At 39.0% G+C, this 19,820-nt stretch overlaps 1 protein-coding gene across 1 annotated transcript; it reads right to left on the reverse strand.

Moving 5' to 3' along the window:
- Positions 1–3,098: 3,098 nt before the first annotated feature.
- Positions 3,099–9,264, reverse strand: LOC135711428 (uncharacterized). The gene is made up of 2 exons (XM_065234298.1): positions 8,650–9,264; positions 3,099–3,218 (listed from the first exon to the last, which is right to left on the reverse strand). The coding sequence occupies exons 1-2, from the start codon at positions 9,262–9,264 to the stop codon at positions 3,099–3,101; spliced, it is 735 nt and encodes a 244-aa protein (XP_065090370.1).
- Positions 9,265–19,820: the final 10,556 nt, after the last annotated feature.

Raw genomic sequence — 19,820 nt, forward strand, 5'->3', positions numbered from 1 at the left:
CAGGCAAAACACGATATATTACTAAATGATAACTTTATGAACACTTGAAACTAAATTTCAGCACACAAATTAACAAATTTAAAGCAAAAAATGTTGCATTCGCTGACGAAAAATACGTCAGCTTTCAAGCGTGGCCTGCTGCGATCAATCTTCTGGCATTAATCTGACTTCTGTAGCTTTAATTACTCACTACTAGGAAAGATACGCCTTGAAACAAAATTCTGATTCCGTTTCGCTTATTTGTGGTTTAATTTCGTTTCACTTGGAGCAGAAAATTTAGAGCTGGATCATTTTAAAGCTATCGAAATGTAACGGTATTTCGTTAACTTACAACCAAATTTAAAACTTATTGTCATACATTTTTAAAATAACCGGCAATATTGTCTCATCAACGCAACCAAATCGTCACAGATCTTATATAATATTACTATGAGCTCTGTCTATTGCAGGTTTTCGTTCACACAGAATGATTGAGTTCTTTAATTTCAAAAATTATCTTCAACTTGTCGAAATTAGTCCCGATTCTCCTAAAATGTGTTGCAATATGTGTCCGTTAATCGCTTATTTTTAATTTAAAAGTAAAGTTAATGTGATCAATAATATACATTGAAAATACAAAACGCAGATGAACTACAAAACACGGCCTAAATTAATGAATAATATTATGATTATGCACTGCTCCAGAATGATGCCACAATAAACAGTCATACGAGCATGTTAAACATGCTTATCTTCTCTAACAGCAAACCAAATTCTAATTTTTCACTGTTTATGGTGATTCTAAGGAAGCCTAAGCGTGAAAATTCAAAAGAACAAATGTCAGCTTCAGCTTGAGTAATCCAGCGGATTAAGATCGGGGCTGGATGGCGGCCACATATCCTTCGCCCAGAATGGAAAATGTTCCTGCAACCACTTCTGAGTGCGGTTCGAGGTGTAGCACGGAGCCCCATCTTGTTGAAATACAACATTTGTCTTCGGACCGTACTGTTCTTTGATCCACGGAAGAACATACTTACTTAAAATCCCGATGTAGACTTCCGTGTTGACCTTGTCGCCTTCTGGAATGAACAACTGGTTCATTTTTTGCCATCGGAAGCTACCAATCCAAACACTATAACGCTAGCAGGATGCTTGGTCAGCTACACGTTCTTGTGCTCGTCGGCCACGTCTTTTACCGGAAGAGAACAAATATACCGGTCGGTTCTGGAATTTAATACGGGATCGACGGTAAACATGCTCTCGTCGATAAACAGGATTACCAGATTTTTTCGCTTAAGGAAGTTCAAGATTTTCTTGCATCGTTCGACTCGTAGCTCCCGGATGCGGTTGGTAATCATGTGAGTGTTTTTCCGTGCCCTCGACTTCGCCCCGCAATTTTCCTTTACGATCTTCCGTGCCGTACAGTCACTGATCCCGTGTTCCTTTGCCATTTTCCTTATTGAACGCACTGGATTCACCCGAATCTTCCTGTTGATAGCAGCGATAACCCTCGGAACCCAAGCTGACCTCGGACGACCTGTGGCCACCTTCGCGTATAGTTGTCCTTTCTTTTCTCGGTCTAAAACCCTTTTGACGGTCCACCGGAACACTCCCATGGCGAATGAAATGTCTTTTTGCGACATTTGCGCGTGGGACAAATCACGAATACGCTGCCACTTCATTATGGTGCAACTGTCAAACTAAGTAAATTATTTTCTTTTGTACACAGCCTACTACGGTATGAGCTATAGGTTACGTGCATGCAAAGAAAACCAAGGCATTGTATGCACAGGTGAAACGGGAACCTTATTTGTACGATGGTGCAAACATTATCACGCATACGGTAAGTTAAACGGACTTCAGTGTTATTTTTTATTTTGTTGGAAAGGATATTAGCTCCCCTTAATTGGTCCTTATCACAGGGTGGTTGGTACAATTGTTAGCTAAATTATGTCGAGTCGGTAGACAAGCGGGCTTAGCATATTTTTGCCAGCAAGCTTATAACAATATCTAGTGGTATGCAGGCCTCCGAAAAAATTGGTTTCCAAAATTTCAATCCAGATCTGGCATTCTCACAACATGTCTCACCAACTACTCTCTTGCATCCTTGGCAACTTTATGAATGCAGAGGAATTTCAAGGGAATACTGGTAGCATGCCTACAGAATTATGAGGAGTAATTCAACGAGAGTTTGAAGCATAATTCCATGGGAATTCAAGCAGAATACTTAACCCTTTGTCTGTATCTTGGGGTCAGTATGACCCCAGGCAAAGGTTGCAACCTTGATTATTTATCAAAACAGGTTTTTTCTCTGACATTTTTGCATGCTAAAGTCTTCTTAGTTGAGACACATTTAGAATTTTATTTAATACCCGTTTTGAGGGATTTTCACAATGAACTTAGCTTTATTTGAGAGGTTCAGACAAGAGGTGGTCACTCTACACACTTATTTTGCGCCAACATTTTTCTCAGTGTAACTCAGTGTGCCGCAGCTGTACCGGCAGTGCCAAGAAGTCAAGCCTTGTTTGACAACCCGGTATTTTAACAGCTCTTATTTTTATTTTTCAATGTTTTCAAAAACGGCACGGACTCCAGTTGGGACTACACACTGGATGCATCCGTCTCCAAGGATGCCTGCAACGGACGAGCTCCGTTGCTACACGATCCTTCCATCTTCGGCGGAAGGCCGACCCCGAACAACGAACGTCAATCATTAGTCAACCAGCCCTCGGAGCCGGCGGAGGAAACGAATTTGCACCGTCCGAGTATCATCAGTCGGAAAACTGGAAGTCAACACCGGCCGGAACAGTCAACTTCATTCAACCGGCACAGCAACAGGGCGCAGGGATGATGGTCTACAGACTCGAGAACAACACAGTCATCACCGATAAGCTGTTCAATCTGTTCTGCCTGTATGGAAATGTTGCCAGGATAAAGTTCCTGAAGACCAAAGAGGGTATTGCGCCATCGCAGTTGAACCGGTCGAACGCAGCATGCAGCATTTGAACAATAGGATGCAAATTCAATGCAAATGATGGTAGCAAAATTCAAGTTTCATTTTCCAAGCAGAACTACTTGTCAGAGTCCATCCTGCTGGACAACTCGATCAGCGTCAAGGTCTACAGCGCCTCCAAGAACAATTGCTTCTTCAATACCCCACCCGTATGCCGTTCGAGGATCTGCTGCTGACTGCATTCACCACCAAGGACTGCCACCCGTCGCAAGTGCGAATGTTCCCGCTGAAATCCGTTCCGGATTGGATGAGTTCTCGAGTGTAACCCTGGCGAACGCCATCATAAAGTGCAACCACAGCGCGATCGATCACAAATGCACAAAATTCCCGTTCATTTTGAAGCTGTGCTTCTCCTCCTCCAAGTCGATGAACAATGCGAGGAGCAACGAGAAATTCGAAAATACATTAGCTTTGAAAAGCGGAAGATTGTTTTTCTGAGAAAAGAAAGGATTTTCCTTTTTCTGTGTAGTTAATGTTATGATTCGTAATTATAATTTCTTAGAAGTATACGATGGAATGGTTGGTGTAGCAGCCACTGCTATGAATGTATTCAAGCAGTTCGAATGGTCGGATGGTATAGTTTTTGTTTGGTTGTTGACTTTCCGCTTGTCATGACCGGCCCGAGATTTCCAGCGTCGACCACGGCTACACGAATTAGCGATGCAGCTCCCGTGGCTGCTTCCAATGCTGCTGCTGATGTTCGTTCTGCTGGTCCGTTTCCTCTAAAATTCGTCAAAAAAGACGGACCAGGAGCGGCAGCAGCATTGGAAGCAGCCGCAGCCGCATTGTGGCAACATCAATAACAAATTTTGACAGATGCAAGCGCAGAAAAAGTTCAGTGTTGTCAGTAACTTTAAAGATCATAATTGTAACCATGGGTGCCAAACAGCGCCAATGACTTCAGCCGCGTGTGCCCAAGTTTGATTTTGGCACACTGTGTAGAGTGACCAACCCCTTGGGTTCAGATAAAGGGTTAAGAGAAAGGAATTGTGATGAGAATTTCATGGGAATTTAAAGGAGATGTAGTAGCTTATTCGAACTAGAATTTCAAGATAATAATCGGCAATATACTTCTAAAGAAATTCAAGAGAAACTTCAGAGAAGTCCAATGTGAATTACAAGATAATTCTGAGTAAAATAACAGGGCAATTCTGAGGAGAGTTCGTAAGAGAGTTTTTAAACAAATTTCGTGGAGTATTCCTATGTAATTCCTAGCAAAATGTCACGGCAACTTAAACAAGAATTCAGCAGAGAATTTTCACGAGAGTTCCGGAATAAATTACGATATTGGTTAATCATTAGACAATAGTTTAAGAGTGGTAAATCTTGAATTACATGTGAAGAATTTTTACAATATTGCGAAAAATATGGATGGAATACCAGAGCGATATATAGTCTCCACATGAACTTCATGGAAGAAATTTATAAATGAAATCGAAATAAACTCTGTGAAGGGTTCCAAGGTACTTGAGAAATTTTCAGAATCACCGATACTGGAAAATAAATCAAGATTTGCAAAATTTATAAGTTTCATATGATTATTCTTCAATTTTATTACTAAGGCTATGTGCCGGTTCGGATGTTTACTGGCTTTGTACGGCTTGTATCCTTTCCTGGCAAGGATGTTCCGCACCGTCTGAAAGTTGGCGTTGTACCTTCTGGCCACATCTCGGATCGAAAGACCGAGGTTAGCTTTAATGCACCTCAACACCTTGCTGCGCAGCTGACGATCCCTGGTTCCAGTTTTTTCATAGGTCCTTTCCACACTCAGGGTTTCCCAAGGGGCAAGTCAGCTGTACTCAGAGCAAATAGGTTCGCAGCGAGTAGACTTGAGCAACTCATAATTACTCAAAACTGATTAAAGTAGTCTCGCTTTGTTCAGCATATATAGACTGTTCCAGAAAGTATAAGCACACCTTATTTTAACGGTCACTTTGAATATAATGAAATATTTGAACATGTTTTGGCTGCGTCCTTTTGTTTGCTCATTTCTGAATGATATAGCATCAAAAAAGTGCTCAGTTTTGTGTTTCCTGTCGAAATGCGTGGTCTTACTCCGGAACAACGAAAAAGTATCGTGCACAAATGGTGCACTGTGAGCGGACTCTCCTTGAGAAATGCCTACAAACGAAAACCAGCGACTTCCGTTCGGGATGTTGCGAAAAAACTAGGGACCTCGTCGAGTAACGTCATGCGTGCCAAAGAAAGACGTGGGCTAAAAACATACCGGAAGCAGAAAAAACCCAAAAGGAACCCAAAACAGGCCGCGTCCGTGAAACCAAGGGCCCACAAACTCTACGATTCGTTATTGTGTCGAAATTCTGGGTGTATAATAATGGACGACGAAACGTACGTGAAACTAGATTACAAAACGCTCCCCGGACCACAAATCCATACTGTAAGCGAAGGCGAGGACATCCCTGAAACGGAGAAGGCAATTTTTACCGAAAAATTCGCTAAGAAGGTTATGGTTTGGCAGGCGAGTGTGGTAAAACATCTAGTCCGTACATCACAACGGAGACGATGAACACTCAGAAATACGTTAAGGAATGTCTCCAGAAGCGATTGTTGCCGATGATCAGGCAGCACGAAGGTCAAGTAGTATTTTGGCCTGATTTGGCGTCATGTCATTACGCAAAGGACACTTTAGAATGGTACAAAAGTCAAAATGTATGTTTTGTGCCCAAAGACATGAATCCGCCGAACTGCCCGGAGACGCCAATCGAGACTTTTTGGGCTTTAACCAAAGCAAAGCTTCGAAAATTAATAAAACCAGCGGACGACATCCTAAAATTCAAAAAAGATTGGCCAAAAGTGGTCAAAATGGTGGGAAGTACCACTGTGGAGAAGCTAATGGGTCATGTTCGAGAAAAAGTTAGGAGTCTTGGCTCTGATTAAATATGTTGATTAAACGAGAGTAAAATATCATTTGAAATACAAATACAAATATGATTTGCCAAATAAAATAAATTAAAACTTAAAAAAACATGACTTTTTTGTTATTTTGAAAAAGTGCTTATACCTTCTGGAACAGTCTATACAAACCTTCAATGAAAAGACGTCATCTACATAGGGTTAAGTATCCCATTTTGGGCCTATTAAGCATAAGCAAATTTCATGACGGTATTTGATAGCTTAGTATTTACCAAATCACACATATCTATACACAGGATTATTCTAAATTGATAAACCTGTTGCTTTATAGGTAACTATCAGTTTGAATTAATCTTTCTTACCTTAAAAAATCGAAAAACGTAATAACTCTCCAGCGCCTAAATTCGGCCTATGAGTTGTAAACTCGGCCTATCTAGATTGTCTTCGGCTTACACAAAAAATCGTTCAATGTTTACAAAAAAACTTCACTTGCTGTGTGAAACATATGATGTAGAAATGTCAAATCTGAAGACAACAATAAACGGAATATCGATAAACACAAAGGGCCCATCGGCTAAAAAAGTAAAAAAATAATAATTGAAAAGGCGGTTGAGAAAATTAATAAATAATAAATCCGTTAGTCTAGATTACCCGAAAAAGCAGTTCTGTACATCTACGTTTCCAGAAATAGTGCAACCATATCATGTGAGGTTTGCATGCTTTTGTTTTCTTGGTGTGGCTAACTCTTATTTGAGACATATTAAGATTTTTATTATATACACGGTTTGAAGAATTAGGACAATAAGCTTTGCTTAATTGTTGAGACACAGACAATGGGCTAATCAGTTTATGCAAAAAAAAATCCGGTGTGGCCCGGGAGGGTGAGGAGGTCATTAATAATTTCTTGGTTGTTGATAACCACATTGACCTTTCCATTCTTTACCCTATAACGCCCATTTTTTTTTATTCTGCATGCATTATTTCAAAACGTCTTCAAGGTGATATGAAAAATATGGATTTTATTCATCTAGATGAATAAAGATTGTCTATAGCAGTTGTTGTAAAAAAATCAATTTTTTCGCTGATTTTCACCTGAGTACTGCGGACTCACTCAAGGTGCTTGTCACTTGGGAGCCAGAGTGAACTGTCAAGCAGGAGCGAAACATTCAGAAGCAGCAAATGCAGTTACTGTTCTTATCTACCGTCAAGCATTGTAATCTCATAAAAATGATCAATACTTTTTCATAACACATTCTTAATGTTAAGCTCAAAGATAAAAACCAACAGGCTCAGTGATGAAAGTATAAAAACCAGCATAATTTTTATGAGGCAGCTGAGTTTTCAATAACAGTAAAACAATCTTTAGCGAAACATGTATGTAAACAAACTTTGAAAGAGTCATGGGGGCTCGAGCACTCCAGGCTCAGAGCTTTAGGCGGGAATCAACTGAGAAAGAGCAAACCAGTTTTAAACTTCAGAAAATTTTCAAGCAGTTTTCCATTGGCTTGCAAAATAATATTGGTGGACTTCGCAGTACCCAGATTTTCACCATATGTTGCCAGTTGAAGCTAGCAGACACACACAAATACACATGCACACCCACACCCGCAATCACACACTCTCTCACACACGCACACACACAGCTTTTTGTCGAATAAAATTCAATGGATCGTATAGGGTTTGTTGTTATTATCATTTATTTTCCGATAGTTGAATACACTTCTGAAGATCAGTTATTTTTAAATATAAAAAAATCAAGGAGTACAAATTTTCCTCTATAGTTGAGTCATTTTATCAAATCAGTCGTGGAATTTTATTGCTTTTTTTCTTTTCTGATCCTATCTTTCTTTTTTCCGCGTTTTCTTGTTTCTGTTTATCCTTCTCTTCTTTCGCTTTCTCTCGATTAATTTTTCTTAATTTAATTTCCTCAGCTTTTTTATCTTTCTCCTTCTTCCGAGCTTCTCTCAGTTCAGATTTTTTAACTCTTAACGCCAATGCTTCTTCCTTGCTGATCTCAGCTAAACGCAGTGCTTGTATGCGTTCGGCTGCAGTCAGAATTGAATCAGTGCGGTTTTTAAAGTTGCGATGTTTCGAGTTGCGTTTTGGAGTGGGTGGTGTTGTAAAAAAGTCTCTGATATCCTGTTGGCTTCTTGTATTCGTGACATCCACAATTTTGGGTATGACATCTAGATAAGATAAGAAAAAATGTTTGTTATAGAAATTGAGCGAAGGAATCGATAAATTTGTATAAGGACAACATTACATCAATCAATACCTTTATTATCGTTACCACTTCCTCCATCTTGGGGGATTCCATCTTCAGCACATGTAGTATACTCCATTTCATGTGAACTTGTTTCTCTAGCTTCATCAATGTAGCTCATGTTGCAATCAACTTGATTACTTTGTGCATCAAGTATACCTTCGACCGTCTCTTCCTCCATTTGAGCAAATGTTTGTTGAATGTCCAACACATCGTAGGCCGTTTCAACCAGACTCTGAGAACCGTAGTTTATGTCACCTTCTGGATACGTAATATCAGTAGGATATTCGCTTATGATCAGTATGTTGTTATAGACATATGACAATATTCTATCTTCTTCCGAAAGATCTCCTTGTCCTGATTGATAGCGAATGAGTCTCGAGGGTCCTAACATTCGCATAGCAGTTTTCATCACGTTTTCTGGCACTAGTAAGTGTTTCTCGGTCACGTTGTCTTCATCTACAGTACAGTCGACAGGGTCATCAAATGCAACATTTATCGGACTCTCAAAAACTTTTACCTGATCGCTTTCTACCATTCCGTTGGTGATTTCAAGATCATATGGATTAGCATCCGAACTTTTTCCGATGCATTTAGAATAGTTAATGGCATCTGGATTAAAGGGATATAATCCACACGCCGAAAATCCGTTCATGATAGTCGATTGTTTCAATGCTTTATTCATTGCTTCTTGGAGCAATTGTCCACATGTAGCTAGCGACATCCGTTCGGTTGGATGGTTTGATCGCCATAGATCCACTACTTTTCCCCAGCTGCTTTTCAACGGACCAAAGATAGCCACATCAGCAGGTTGTAAAATGCGTGTCGCATTGGGGTATAAGGCGATCAACACTATCCCCAATTGCTGGCACATATCTGCGGCCTCCAACGCGACATGGGAACTATGACCATCTACAAAGTATATTATGGGAAATGTAGTATTACTCTTGACGAGAGCTGGATGCAATATTTTTTTGATGTAGAGCACGAAGTTATGCGTATCCATCCATCCATTCTCCGATTTCCCCAGTCCCCAGTCACTGGGAAAGCATCGCAAGGTTTCAAGGTCTAATCTTTTACGTGCAAGAATAATGTCAGGCGGGATTATTCTGCCATTTGCCGCAAACGAAAACATTACAGTAACATTCTGTTTGCTGCTTGTAGTTTCAACAAATGAAACATCCTTCTTTCCTTTTGCGGCGAAAACTTTCTTGGGGATGGGATTCAAACAGAATCCAGATTCATCGCCGTTCAGAATACGCGATGGATCATTCAGTACATCCAGAAGGTGGTTTTCCTCTAAATAGCTGTAGACAGTCTGGAACCAGTTTCTTATGTCCTTTGGAGACACTTTAGAGCTCGCACTAGTTACGGCTTCAGGAGTCCTGATAGTGATTTCGGAGTGACGTGCCAGGAATAATTTGAACCATGATTTACCTGAAAATGCGGGAAAACAAACTTGTTTTGGTATTTTTTTTATTAAAACTGCTAAAATAATAACTCACCAGGTGTGCCGTTCGTGAATGGAGTTGGTCTAGGATTTGCCTTTAAGAACTTTGATATTTTGTATTTCAAGCTGTCTTGGGTTATGGGAAACCCTTTACGTTCCATATCCTTCAGCCACGAAACCATCGCTTTCTCTTCTTGTAGTGAAAAAGTAGAAGGGTCTATGCCTAGGGGCACGAACGGAAGCTTGACGTAGGACCACTAGTGGACGGAATAAATGTGAAGAGCATTAAGTTCTTTTAATTGATCAAATCAGGCATAACATTTGATAACGGCACAAAAGCATTTGTAAACAAACATTCTAAGGCCCTTTACACGCGAACTAAAGTACGCCCACGCAAACCAATACCACTTACGGAAAGGTGATAGTTGCCCCTATGCGATGATGTTGTTGGTTTGCGTGGGTGTACTTTGGTTCGCGTGTAAAGGGCCTTAGAAGGTTTGTTTACAAATGCTTTTGTGCCGTTATCAAATGTTATGCCTGAAATATCTATTATCTCAACTCTTCCCGTTTTTGAATTGTAGGCGATCCAAATTAGTAGTAATCTTTTTCAAAAAGAAAGTTGATTACGAGAATCAATCAAAATCACTTGCACCCCTGCTTCCAAGCTTGTGTGGTCGTTCCCAACAAACAATTTGACCGGAATAAGCTATTTTTTAGCTTAAGAAGCATATTTGTGCCTGAATAAGCTGTTACTCAGCTTGCAATGTTTGTTGGGTTTTGTGGTTCTGAATATGCACAAACAAGCATAGATAAATTCAATTCCAACTCTTTACTGATGTAAGCTTGATGGCTCTGAAAAGGGCCGTTTTATTGAAGAGGACATCCATGGCCACTTACGCTTGGCGTGTTTAGTGTAGGTGACGAACACCTTCAGCACACCTCGTAGATCAGACCGGAGATACGTCAGACACTGCCACGGCGAGCCAGACGACGGATGGTGGTTATCTCGAAGAATTTGCGATGACGATTGACACCTCCTTTGCCACGACCAGCCACGACCTACTGCTGCTTTTGCTGACCACGCCGTCCGAAGCAAAAATGAGCTGATACCAGACAGCAGCGCTGCTTTATATCTTTTTAGGTTAAAGCAGAATGATGTGCAACCAAGTGGTATAAAAGCTACAAAGACTCCTCCCATTATGAGTAGTTTACTATCAAGTAGCGACACTGGCTATTTTCTTTTTGCGTACACGGCGAATGAGAACGCCCCAAATTTGAGTTTAGTTCACTCATAATCGCCAAAAGTGTAGGAACTCAGCGATGAGTAAATTTGTCTCATGATTTCCTGTGGAAAACCTAAAAAATCTGCCAGAAAATGAGGAAATTGACGAAAATTTTATTCAGTCTCGGAGTAGTACCAATAGACTGAGTGAATCCAATCTTTACTTTTCTCAAATTTGGGAATTTTTCCCTGGTAAATCCTGGAAAAACCTGGGAAAACACGAGGAATATTTACTCATCGCTGAGTTCCTGCACTTATTTCTGAGATAACTAAACACAAATTTGGGTCGTTCTCACTCGCCGTGATAGATATCGGCGCCGGTGGTTAGCGTGATTACCTCTCACCCCAGCAGGCCTGGGTCCAATCTCAGTCGGCGCCATCGGCATGTTCTAAGGCATAACATCTCTGGGAGCTGCCTCCCTGGCATCGGTAGCATTGGAGCTAAGTACGGAAAACAAATCGCGCATCAACAATAGAAAAGAGCCCATCAGCATTTGTAAACAAACCGTTCCAAAGCCCTTTACTCACAAAGCGAAGGCCACCCACACAAACCAACACCATCATCTAACTTCTACCTACAAGATGTTGGTGTTGGTTTGTGTGAGCGGCCTTCGATTTGTGAGGCTTTGGAACGGTTTGTTTACAAATGCTGATGGGCCCTATTCTATTGTTGATCCAGAAATGTTTCCTGCCGCCTTCGTCGAATTAGATGCTAGTTGCAAAGTTGATCAAGGTTGATCAAAACAATTTGTATCCCTGCTTCCAGTTTTATTACATGAGCATTTTGTGTGGTCGGTGGTTCTGAATATGGACAAACAGGCAGATGAATTCTATTCCTACTCTTTACTGTAATAAGCTTGGTGACCCTGAAAAGAGCCGTTTTGTTTCGAGTGTTGGTGATGATTTAACCTCTTAAACCAAACAGAGTGCGTCTCTGTCACTTCAAAAACGTAGATGACATCCATGGCCGCTTACGCTTGGCGTGTTTAGTGTAGGTGACAGCATCGCAGATCTCATTTTTCAGGAACACCTTCAGCACACCTCGTAAATCAAACCGGATATACGTCAGACACCGCCACGGCGAGCCAGACGACGGATGGTGGTTATCTCGAAGAATTTGCGTTTGGTTCTGAACATGACGATGAGTGTGTAAAATATTACGCAATTCCATCCTCCCTTTTCGCACGCGCCCTAGGATCGGAGGCGAATGCCACTTCGACTTGTTTCGTCTACTTACTACTCTCTGACGACTGTGCTGGGGAAGCAGCATATGCATGTAGGTAATTGGTGGATTTGTTAGTTAATTCGACACTTTTGGACAATGCTGAACATTTACCAGTTTTTCAATAGAGTCTTGTTAAAAATCAACATTCGGAAGCATTGTTATCAATGCGTAGCCATATTTGTGATCGATTGGTGATAAAATTATTGAAATTGGACCAGGGGAAGCTGAGTTATTAACGTTCAAAATCTTTCTTAATTTGTTACATGTTCCCTTTTCGGTTTTCACAAAGTGTACCCCCATATAGAAATCAAAGACGTAGTCCTACGTCAAAAACTGTGTATGGACCTCTTGAGCCTTTCTGTTTAAATTTATCACTCAGCCGAAATTGAATCGTGGTACGAGGAATTCCAGACAGCTTCGAAGCAGCATAAAGAGTGAGTTTCCGTTCTCGGATTTGATTGATCATTTTGTTCAAATGTTCCTCAGTATACGTTTTCTTATTTCGCCTTTTTAGATTACTCACTGGCTCAGAATCTTTTCCTGATATCGCCTGACATTGCTTAGTGGAAGGTCCGGAAAAGGCTAATATTTCTGCATTGGGTCTGGAGATAGTTTGGCTTTCTTGTTGCACTATAACCGTATGCTGTTCTTTTCCTACAATGCACCACAATTAGAGAAAATAATATTAGTAATGATAGTATTTTTTTACGAAAATAATATTTAAAATGTGGTCGTTTTGTTTATTAAATGAATTTCCACACAAACATATTCGCTCGATACGTTTTGTTCCAAAACAGAAACATTCAATATCTTCACTGGAAGGTGGAAAATAGCCGAATTACTCCAATGAGTTCCTGGGCACTTAATAACCCTGATAAACAAATACCATAAACGAACTGTATTCCGGATGGGTAAACTATCCAACAAATGGTTTGGATGATACACTGAACACGTCGTTAAGCTCCCTTTATGGATATTTTTATGAGGGAAGGCTTGGTCTGAACTGTGATTTGAGCGGTATCACATGATACAGAATGCCGGTATATAAATCCAGTGAACTTACGTGTGTGACGGATCGACAGATCGATCGGGCCAGAATGCTCCACCCACTCCATTGGACTGGTTATCATTCGCTGAAAACGGAAAACTAGATTAAGAACATTTCTGTATTATAAATGATTAATGCTTACCTTCAATCACAAGTAGGTTATTCACACTGCGTGTATTAAATATTTCCTCGCACTTTTTCCACCATTGATTACTGCTACTAGCCCGTACACGGAGAGATCATCTTACCCAGATGATGCAAAAAGATTACCCAGATTGGCCCAAAACTGGATGAACTCAGAATATGGGTTATTTCGTTAACGCAAATAAATGTAAATATAATCCATATATGTGTTATATATATGCAAATTTAACTTGAATTTACCCATTTTTGAGTTAAAAATCAACACATAATCTAAACTTGTTTGGTTTAATTAATTTTGAGTAAAGCAAGCCTAAATTTGGGTTATCTGTTCTTAGCGTGAAGATGCTTTGACAACTAATATTATCTTATGAAAAGAAACACAGGTCGGGCAATGTGGATTGTCGCCACAGTCTTTCCAATGCTGTGCATTGAATGTGACGTCACAAATTCACTTCATAAGGCACCATGGGAAAAGAGGAGGTCAAATGCACTTTGTCAAACCTGGTTCCATAAGATTTGATAGAAAATATGTACTAGTTACGCCCTTTGGATAACTCGGCTAACAGAGTCAGACGAGTATAGAGATTGCTGAAGTGCGATTGTGTCTGTGATTTATTTTCATCGGGAAAATATTTTGCTATGGGATGAATCCTGATGAAAACATTGTGTGTGTACGTATACGCAACGTCGCTCAACATAGTGTGTGTACGATAAACGTCAGCAATCTTTATGTTCACATGCACCAGTGTTGTCAGCTTCATTTGCATTACAAAGTTTGGAAGAATTACGAATTGATAGGGTAAACACAAATATCGATCTAAAATTGACTAAAAATGGTTGTAAAATGGTGAATTATGTTAGTGTTTTGCAAATAAAATAGTTGCGCAATAGTTTTGAGATAAAAAGATGAAATTAAACTATATTTTGTTTCAATGACGTTTCATGTTTTTAAAAGAACATTAACTTTGGCAACAAGGACAATCATGGAACCATTAGGCCGAAAGGAATTGTTCGTTGATTTTTAGCAATAATTTTGAGTGATAAATCTGAAGCTTTTAAACAGTTGTGAATGTTTGTGAAGTGACAAAATTGATAATCATAAATATGAAAACATTTATGCATGGAAAATTCAGTCAACGTGAGTAAATTTACATGTTTAATAACAGATTTAAAGTTACAAAAAAAACTTCTGCGGTGCTAGTGCGACGACACAAAATTTACTTGGGCCTATTGAATTGGCAAAACAGTCCAGATGATGAGGCATCGCACATTTTAAGTCATCGGTTTATTATGTGTTTCACAATTTGTGATTTTTTTTTCATTGCTTTCCTACGACAAATAGAGTTCAGTACATTATAGCAACTAAAGTTTGATTTAAGAAAGCGTGAATATAGATACATTTGATATTTGCTATTCAATAGGCCGAAAATAGGCGCTTAGGCCGAAGTAGCTCTCTACCCTACTTGAGATTTTATTTATTTGATTGCATTGGTTAAAGACTTCTATTTGTGTTGATGAAGATAGCTCATAGATTTATTGCACCGAGGCCTTGCTCATATTGTTCCCAGAGATACTCGATTGGTAGCAGTTGGGGACAATCTAAGACCTTCTTAATGACATCATGTTCATCCTGCATATAAGCTTCGTGTCGATGTTCCTAGTACTTGTGGATGCTACTTCTCAAAGTTGAAATGATGCGATGAATAGCAGTTTATGAGCTGACGATGTTGGCAATGAAACTATCCACTCTTGAGCTTAAACGCAGTGAATTCCAAAAGGAATTCCGGAGAATTCCAGAAGAGCTCAGTGTTAATTTCATTATCAATAGCTGGACAGCCTTGTTAGTGGATGCCATCATGCTACTCATGGAAATTCAGCAAAATGCTAAATATTGGGATAAGGAGAAACAAACGGTGCCACAAGCCGCAATCTCAAAACAGCTACAAATTTTTCTGCAAATATATCCATCCGATCGGTGATGGTATCCGTTAACTCAAGCCTGGTGGTCGTCTTGAATCATCGTTACAATCCATGTATTCTGTAACACCGGATAGAATTATACAATTCAGCAAGTCCAGCATCACTAGTATCTCATCCGCAAGAACTTCAGCACCAGTTTTCAGTTGCGTACGAAATTATTGCAGAAAAATACACACTTAAAAAAAAATCATGTAAATTTAGGTGCTCTGAGACTGACATATACGAGCGTCAACTTTGACATAAAATTGAGTCATAACAGACGCGAAGTTCAACTCAATCAAACGTACTTTTCGTCGAGTAACGAACTTGTTAGTCTCGGAGCATATAATATTACATGAGATGTTTGTTTACGTCTCATATTTTATGTCAAAGATGGATTCCGTCACGTGTAAAATTAATTATTTCTAAGTGTGTATGTCAATCGGTTTCAACCCACCGATGATGACATATTGTAACACAAAAATCAGATTGCTTTGTGTATTTGATGTTGATCAACGCGAGTTACTCAGAGCAGCTCAGAGTTACTCAACATTAACTCCGATTTTACTCATGATCAAAAGCTGCCTTGCCCCTTGGGGTTTCCTTGTAGGTTTTGAGCAGTCAACAAACTATTTTTTTTTTTTTTAACTCTTTATTTGTTCCAAATTCAAAATAAATTACATTTCATTTTAACCTAGCTGCTCCAGTTACTGCAGTAACGTACCAGCCTTAATTGTTATGATATATATCTAAGTGTTTTTACATTGTTCACGTCTTGGCAATTCAGTATTTTAAACAGGTTTTTTAACCTGCATGTCAGTACAACAATTGATATCTTAAAACTAAAAACTAAAACTAAATCTTATCTAAGCATAAAGGGAAATAATCGTTGCAATTGAGGATTGCAACGATTTTTGCCTGAAATTATTAATTATTTTGTTGGACATTTGTGCTAAAGTCTCAACATTCGAAATTCTATGTACTTCGGTAGTACTGTACCAGGGAGGCAACTTCAAAATCATCTTCAGAATTTTGTTCTGAATCCTTTGAAGTGCTTTTTTCCTGGTAGTGCAACAACTAGACCATATTGGCACAGCGTAAAGCATGGCCGGTCTAAAAACTTGTTTAAATATTAGAAGTTTATTCGTCAGGCAAAGTTTGGATTTCCTGTTTATAAGAGGATACAAACATTTAATATATTTGTTACATTTGGCTTGAATGCCCTCAATGTGATCTTTAAAAGTTAATTTTTGGTCAAGTATTAATCCAAGATATTTCACTTGGTTTGACCAGGAAATTGGAACTCCGTTCATAGTGACTATGTGACTACTACTAGGTTTCAAAAACGAAGCACTAGGCTTGTGTGGAAATATTATAAGTTGAGTTTTGGAAGCGTTGGGAGAAATCTTCCATTTTTGTAAATAAGAAGAGAAAATATCTAAACTTTTCTGCAGTCTGCTGCAAATAATACGAAGACTTTTTCCTTTAGCGGAAATGCCTGTGTCATCAGCGAACAAAGATTTGTGGCAACCCTGAGGCAAATCAGGGAGGTCCGAAGTGAAAATGTTATACAATATAGGCCCAAGAATGCTACCCTGAGGAACTCCTGCTCTAACAGGTAGTCGATTAGATTTGGAATTTTGATAATTTACTTGAAGAGTTCTGTCAGTTAAATAATTTTGAACTACTTTCATAATATAAAGTGGAAAATTAAACTTTTTCAATTTAGCAATCAAACCTTCATGCCAAACACTGTCGAATGCTTTTTCTATGTCTAGAAGAGCAACTCCAGTTGAGTGGCCTTCAGATTTGTTTGAACGAATTAAATTGTTAACTCTTAAGAGTTGATGAGTAGTTGAATGCCCATGGCGAAATCCAAACTGCTCATCTGCAAAAATTGAGTTCGTATTGATGTGAAGCATCATTCTATTCAAAATTATCTTTTCAAAAAGTTTACTTATTGAAGAAAGCAAACTTATTGGACGGTAGCTAGAAGCTTCAGCTGGATTTTTATCCGGCTTCAAAATTGGAACAACTTTTGCATTTTTCCATTTATCAGGAAAGTATGCCAAATGGAAACATCTGTTAAATAATTTTACCAAGAAAGACAAGGTACTCTCTGGGAGTTTTTTGATGAGGATATAGAAAATTCCATCATCACCTGACCTTACTTCGTCCAAATCAGTCCCCCAGGAATCATCAAAAATATTTTCCCGAGAGAAAATATTCAGAAAATTCCGAGCAACCTGATTCTCAATGGGACTAGTAAGACCCAAACTGAAATTATGGGAACTCTCGAATTGCTTAGCAAGTTTCTGAGCTTTTTCCAAATTTGTGATCAAAATTTTACCACCTTCTTTAAGCGCTGGAATAGGCTTTTGAGGTTTTTTCAAAATTTTTGTGAGTTTCCAAAAGGGTTTGGAACTCGGGTCTAATTTAGAAATATTATTTTCAAAAGTTTTGTTCCTCAGGGCAGAGAATCGCTTTTTAATTTGTTTTTGCAAATCCCGCCAGATAACTTTCATGGCAGGATCGCGTGTTCTTTGATATTGTCTCCTACGGACATTTTTAAGACGGATCAAGAGCTGAAGATCATCGTCTATTATAATTGAATCGAATTTAACCTCGCATTTTGGTACTGAGGCAGCTCTTGCTTCAACTATAGAAGTAGTCAGAGATTCAAGAGCATAATTAATTTCATCTTTGGTTTGCAAAGGAATGTTTGGATCGAAGTTATATTCCATAAATGTTCGATATTGCTCCCAATCAGCTCTATGGTAATTGAAAGTAGAGCTGTTGGGATTACAAATTATTTCTTGGGATATTTCAAAAGTTACTGGAAGGTGATCAGAACCGAAGTCAGCATGGGTAACCAATTGGCTACAAAGTTGATATGAATCAGTTAAGACCAAATCAATTGTGAAGGGATTTCTTGCAGAAGAAAAACATGTTGGGCTGTTTGGATATTGAATAGTGTAATAACCTGCAGAACAATCATCAAACAGAATATTACCATTGGAATTGCTTTGAGCATTATTCCATGAGCGGTGTTTTGCATTAAAATCTTTTGCTGGTCTACGCATTGGAATGGTAAATAGGCAGCTATAAACGTAAGTTGTCCAAATTTTTTTTCAACAGAAACACCCAAAGTTTCAAAAACTTTGGTTTCAAATGAAGAAAGAATTTTATGTTTGATTCGTTTATGAACAATGATGACAACGCCACCACAGGGTCCATCAATACGATCATTTCTATAAATCAAATAATTTGCGTCCTTCTTAACCTTATGATCAGGTTTAAGAAACGGCAATATGCACGTTATGAACTCTCAAAAAGTTAAATAGCTCGTCTTCATTATCTTTAAGAGATCGAGCATTCCCATTTACAATATTCAATGCTTTAAAATGCATTACTGAATTTTAAAGTCATGACAATATTATTTGCAAATTTTACTCCAGTTTGAATAGCATCAAACATGGAGTTAGATTTAAGCATATCAGAAATCATATCAATTAATGAATTCTGTAAAAATTCCATTTTAGGGGCAGTAATGCTTCCTAAGTCAAAATTGTCAAAATTTCCGTTAGAACGTTGGTTAGTATTTTGATTTCTACCCGCTGCAATAGCAGCATAGGTAGCTTCATTAACTCGCTGAACATTGTTAGCAGCGAGGGGAGTAGGTACAGATGAAAAATTTGAAGCAGGGGTGATATTTGTACCTGCGGGTACGAATGTAGAATTTGTTCCTCGCTGACCGTTGTTAACAGCAGAGGAATTTGTACCTGGTCGGAAACGTGGAGTGTTTCTTACCTGTCGCTTAGAACGAGATTGTAGGATTGCTTTGCGAGTCTTACATTCCCAAAAATTGGATTTGTTGTTTTCACCACAATTTGAACATTTAAATTTTTTAGGATCTTCCTTCACAGGACAGTCGTCCTTTCCGTGAGAGGAATCACCACAATTCATGCATTTAGCTGGCATGTAGCAATTTTTAGTTCCGTGACCCCATCCCTGGCACTTACGGCACTGGGTGAGGTTTTGGAAATTTCCTCCAGTCTTCCTGAAGTGTTCCCACTTCACTTGGACATGGAGCATAAGGCTAGCTTTTTCTAAGGCCTTAAGGTTGTTTAGTTTACTAGACTTGAAGTGAACTAAATAAAAATCATTAGAAATCCCGTTGCGCGAATCGCCAGGACGGGATTTCATTTTCATTTTGATTACTTGGAGTGGCACAACTCCAAGTAATTTTGCCAGTTCATCTTTGATCTGATCCAGGGATTCACCACTGGGCAGTCCTTTCATGACAACCTTGAACACACGTTCAGTTTTGGTGTCGTAAGTAAAAAAATTGTGCTGCTTCTCAGTAAGGTACTTGAGAAGACATTTAAATCCGTCCAAGGTTTCAGCCAATACGACGTCCAATTTGTAGTGAAAACTTAACTTTCACGAAATTCAAAAGTTCCATGCGAAGAGCATGGAAATCGGAAGTGGTTATCACAATAGGGGAATCTTTTCCTTCTTGGCATTAAGCCGGGAAAGTTTACTAGAATTTTTCTTGGATGGTGGGTCATTCTCATCATCCG

This window comes from Ochlerotatus camptorhynchus, unplaced genomic scaffold (assembly GCF_037179485.1).
Source record: "Ochlerotatus camptorhynchus isolate MF236.1 unplaced genomic scaffold, CSIRO-AGI_Acam_v1.1 ptg000432l, whole genome shotgun sequence".
NCBI classification, from domain to species: domain Eukaryota; kingdom Metazoa; phylum Arthropoda; class Insecta; order Diptera; family Culicidae; genus Ochlerotatus; species Ochlerotatus camptorhynchus.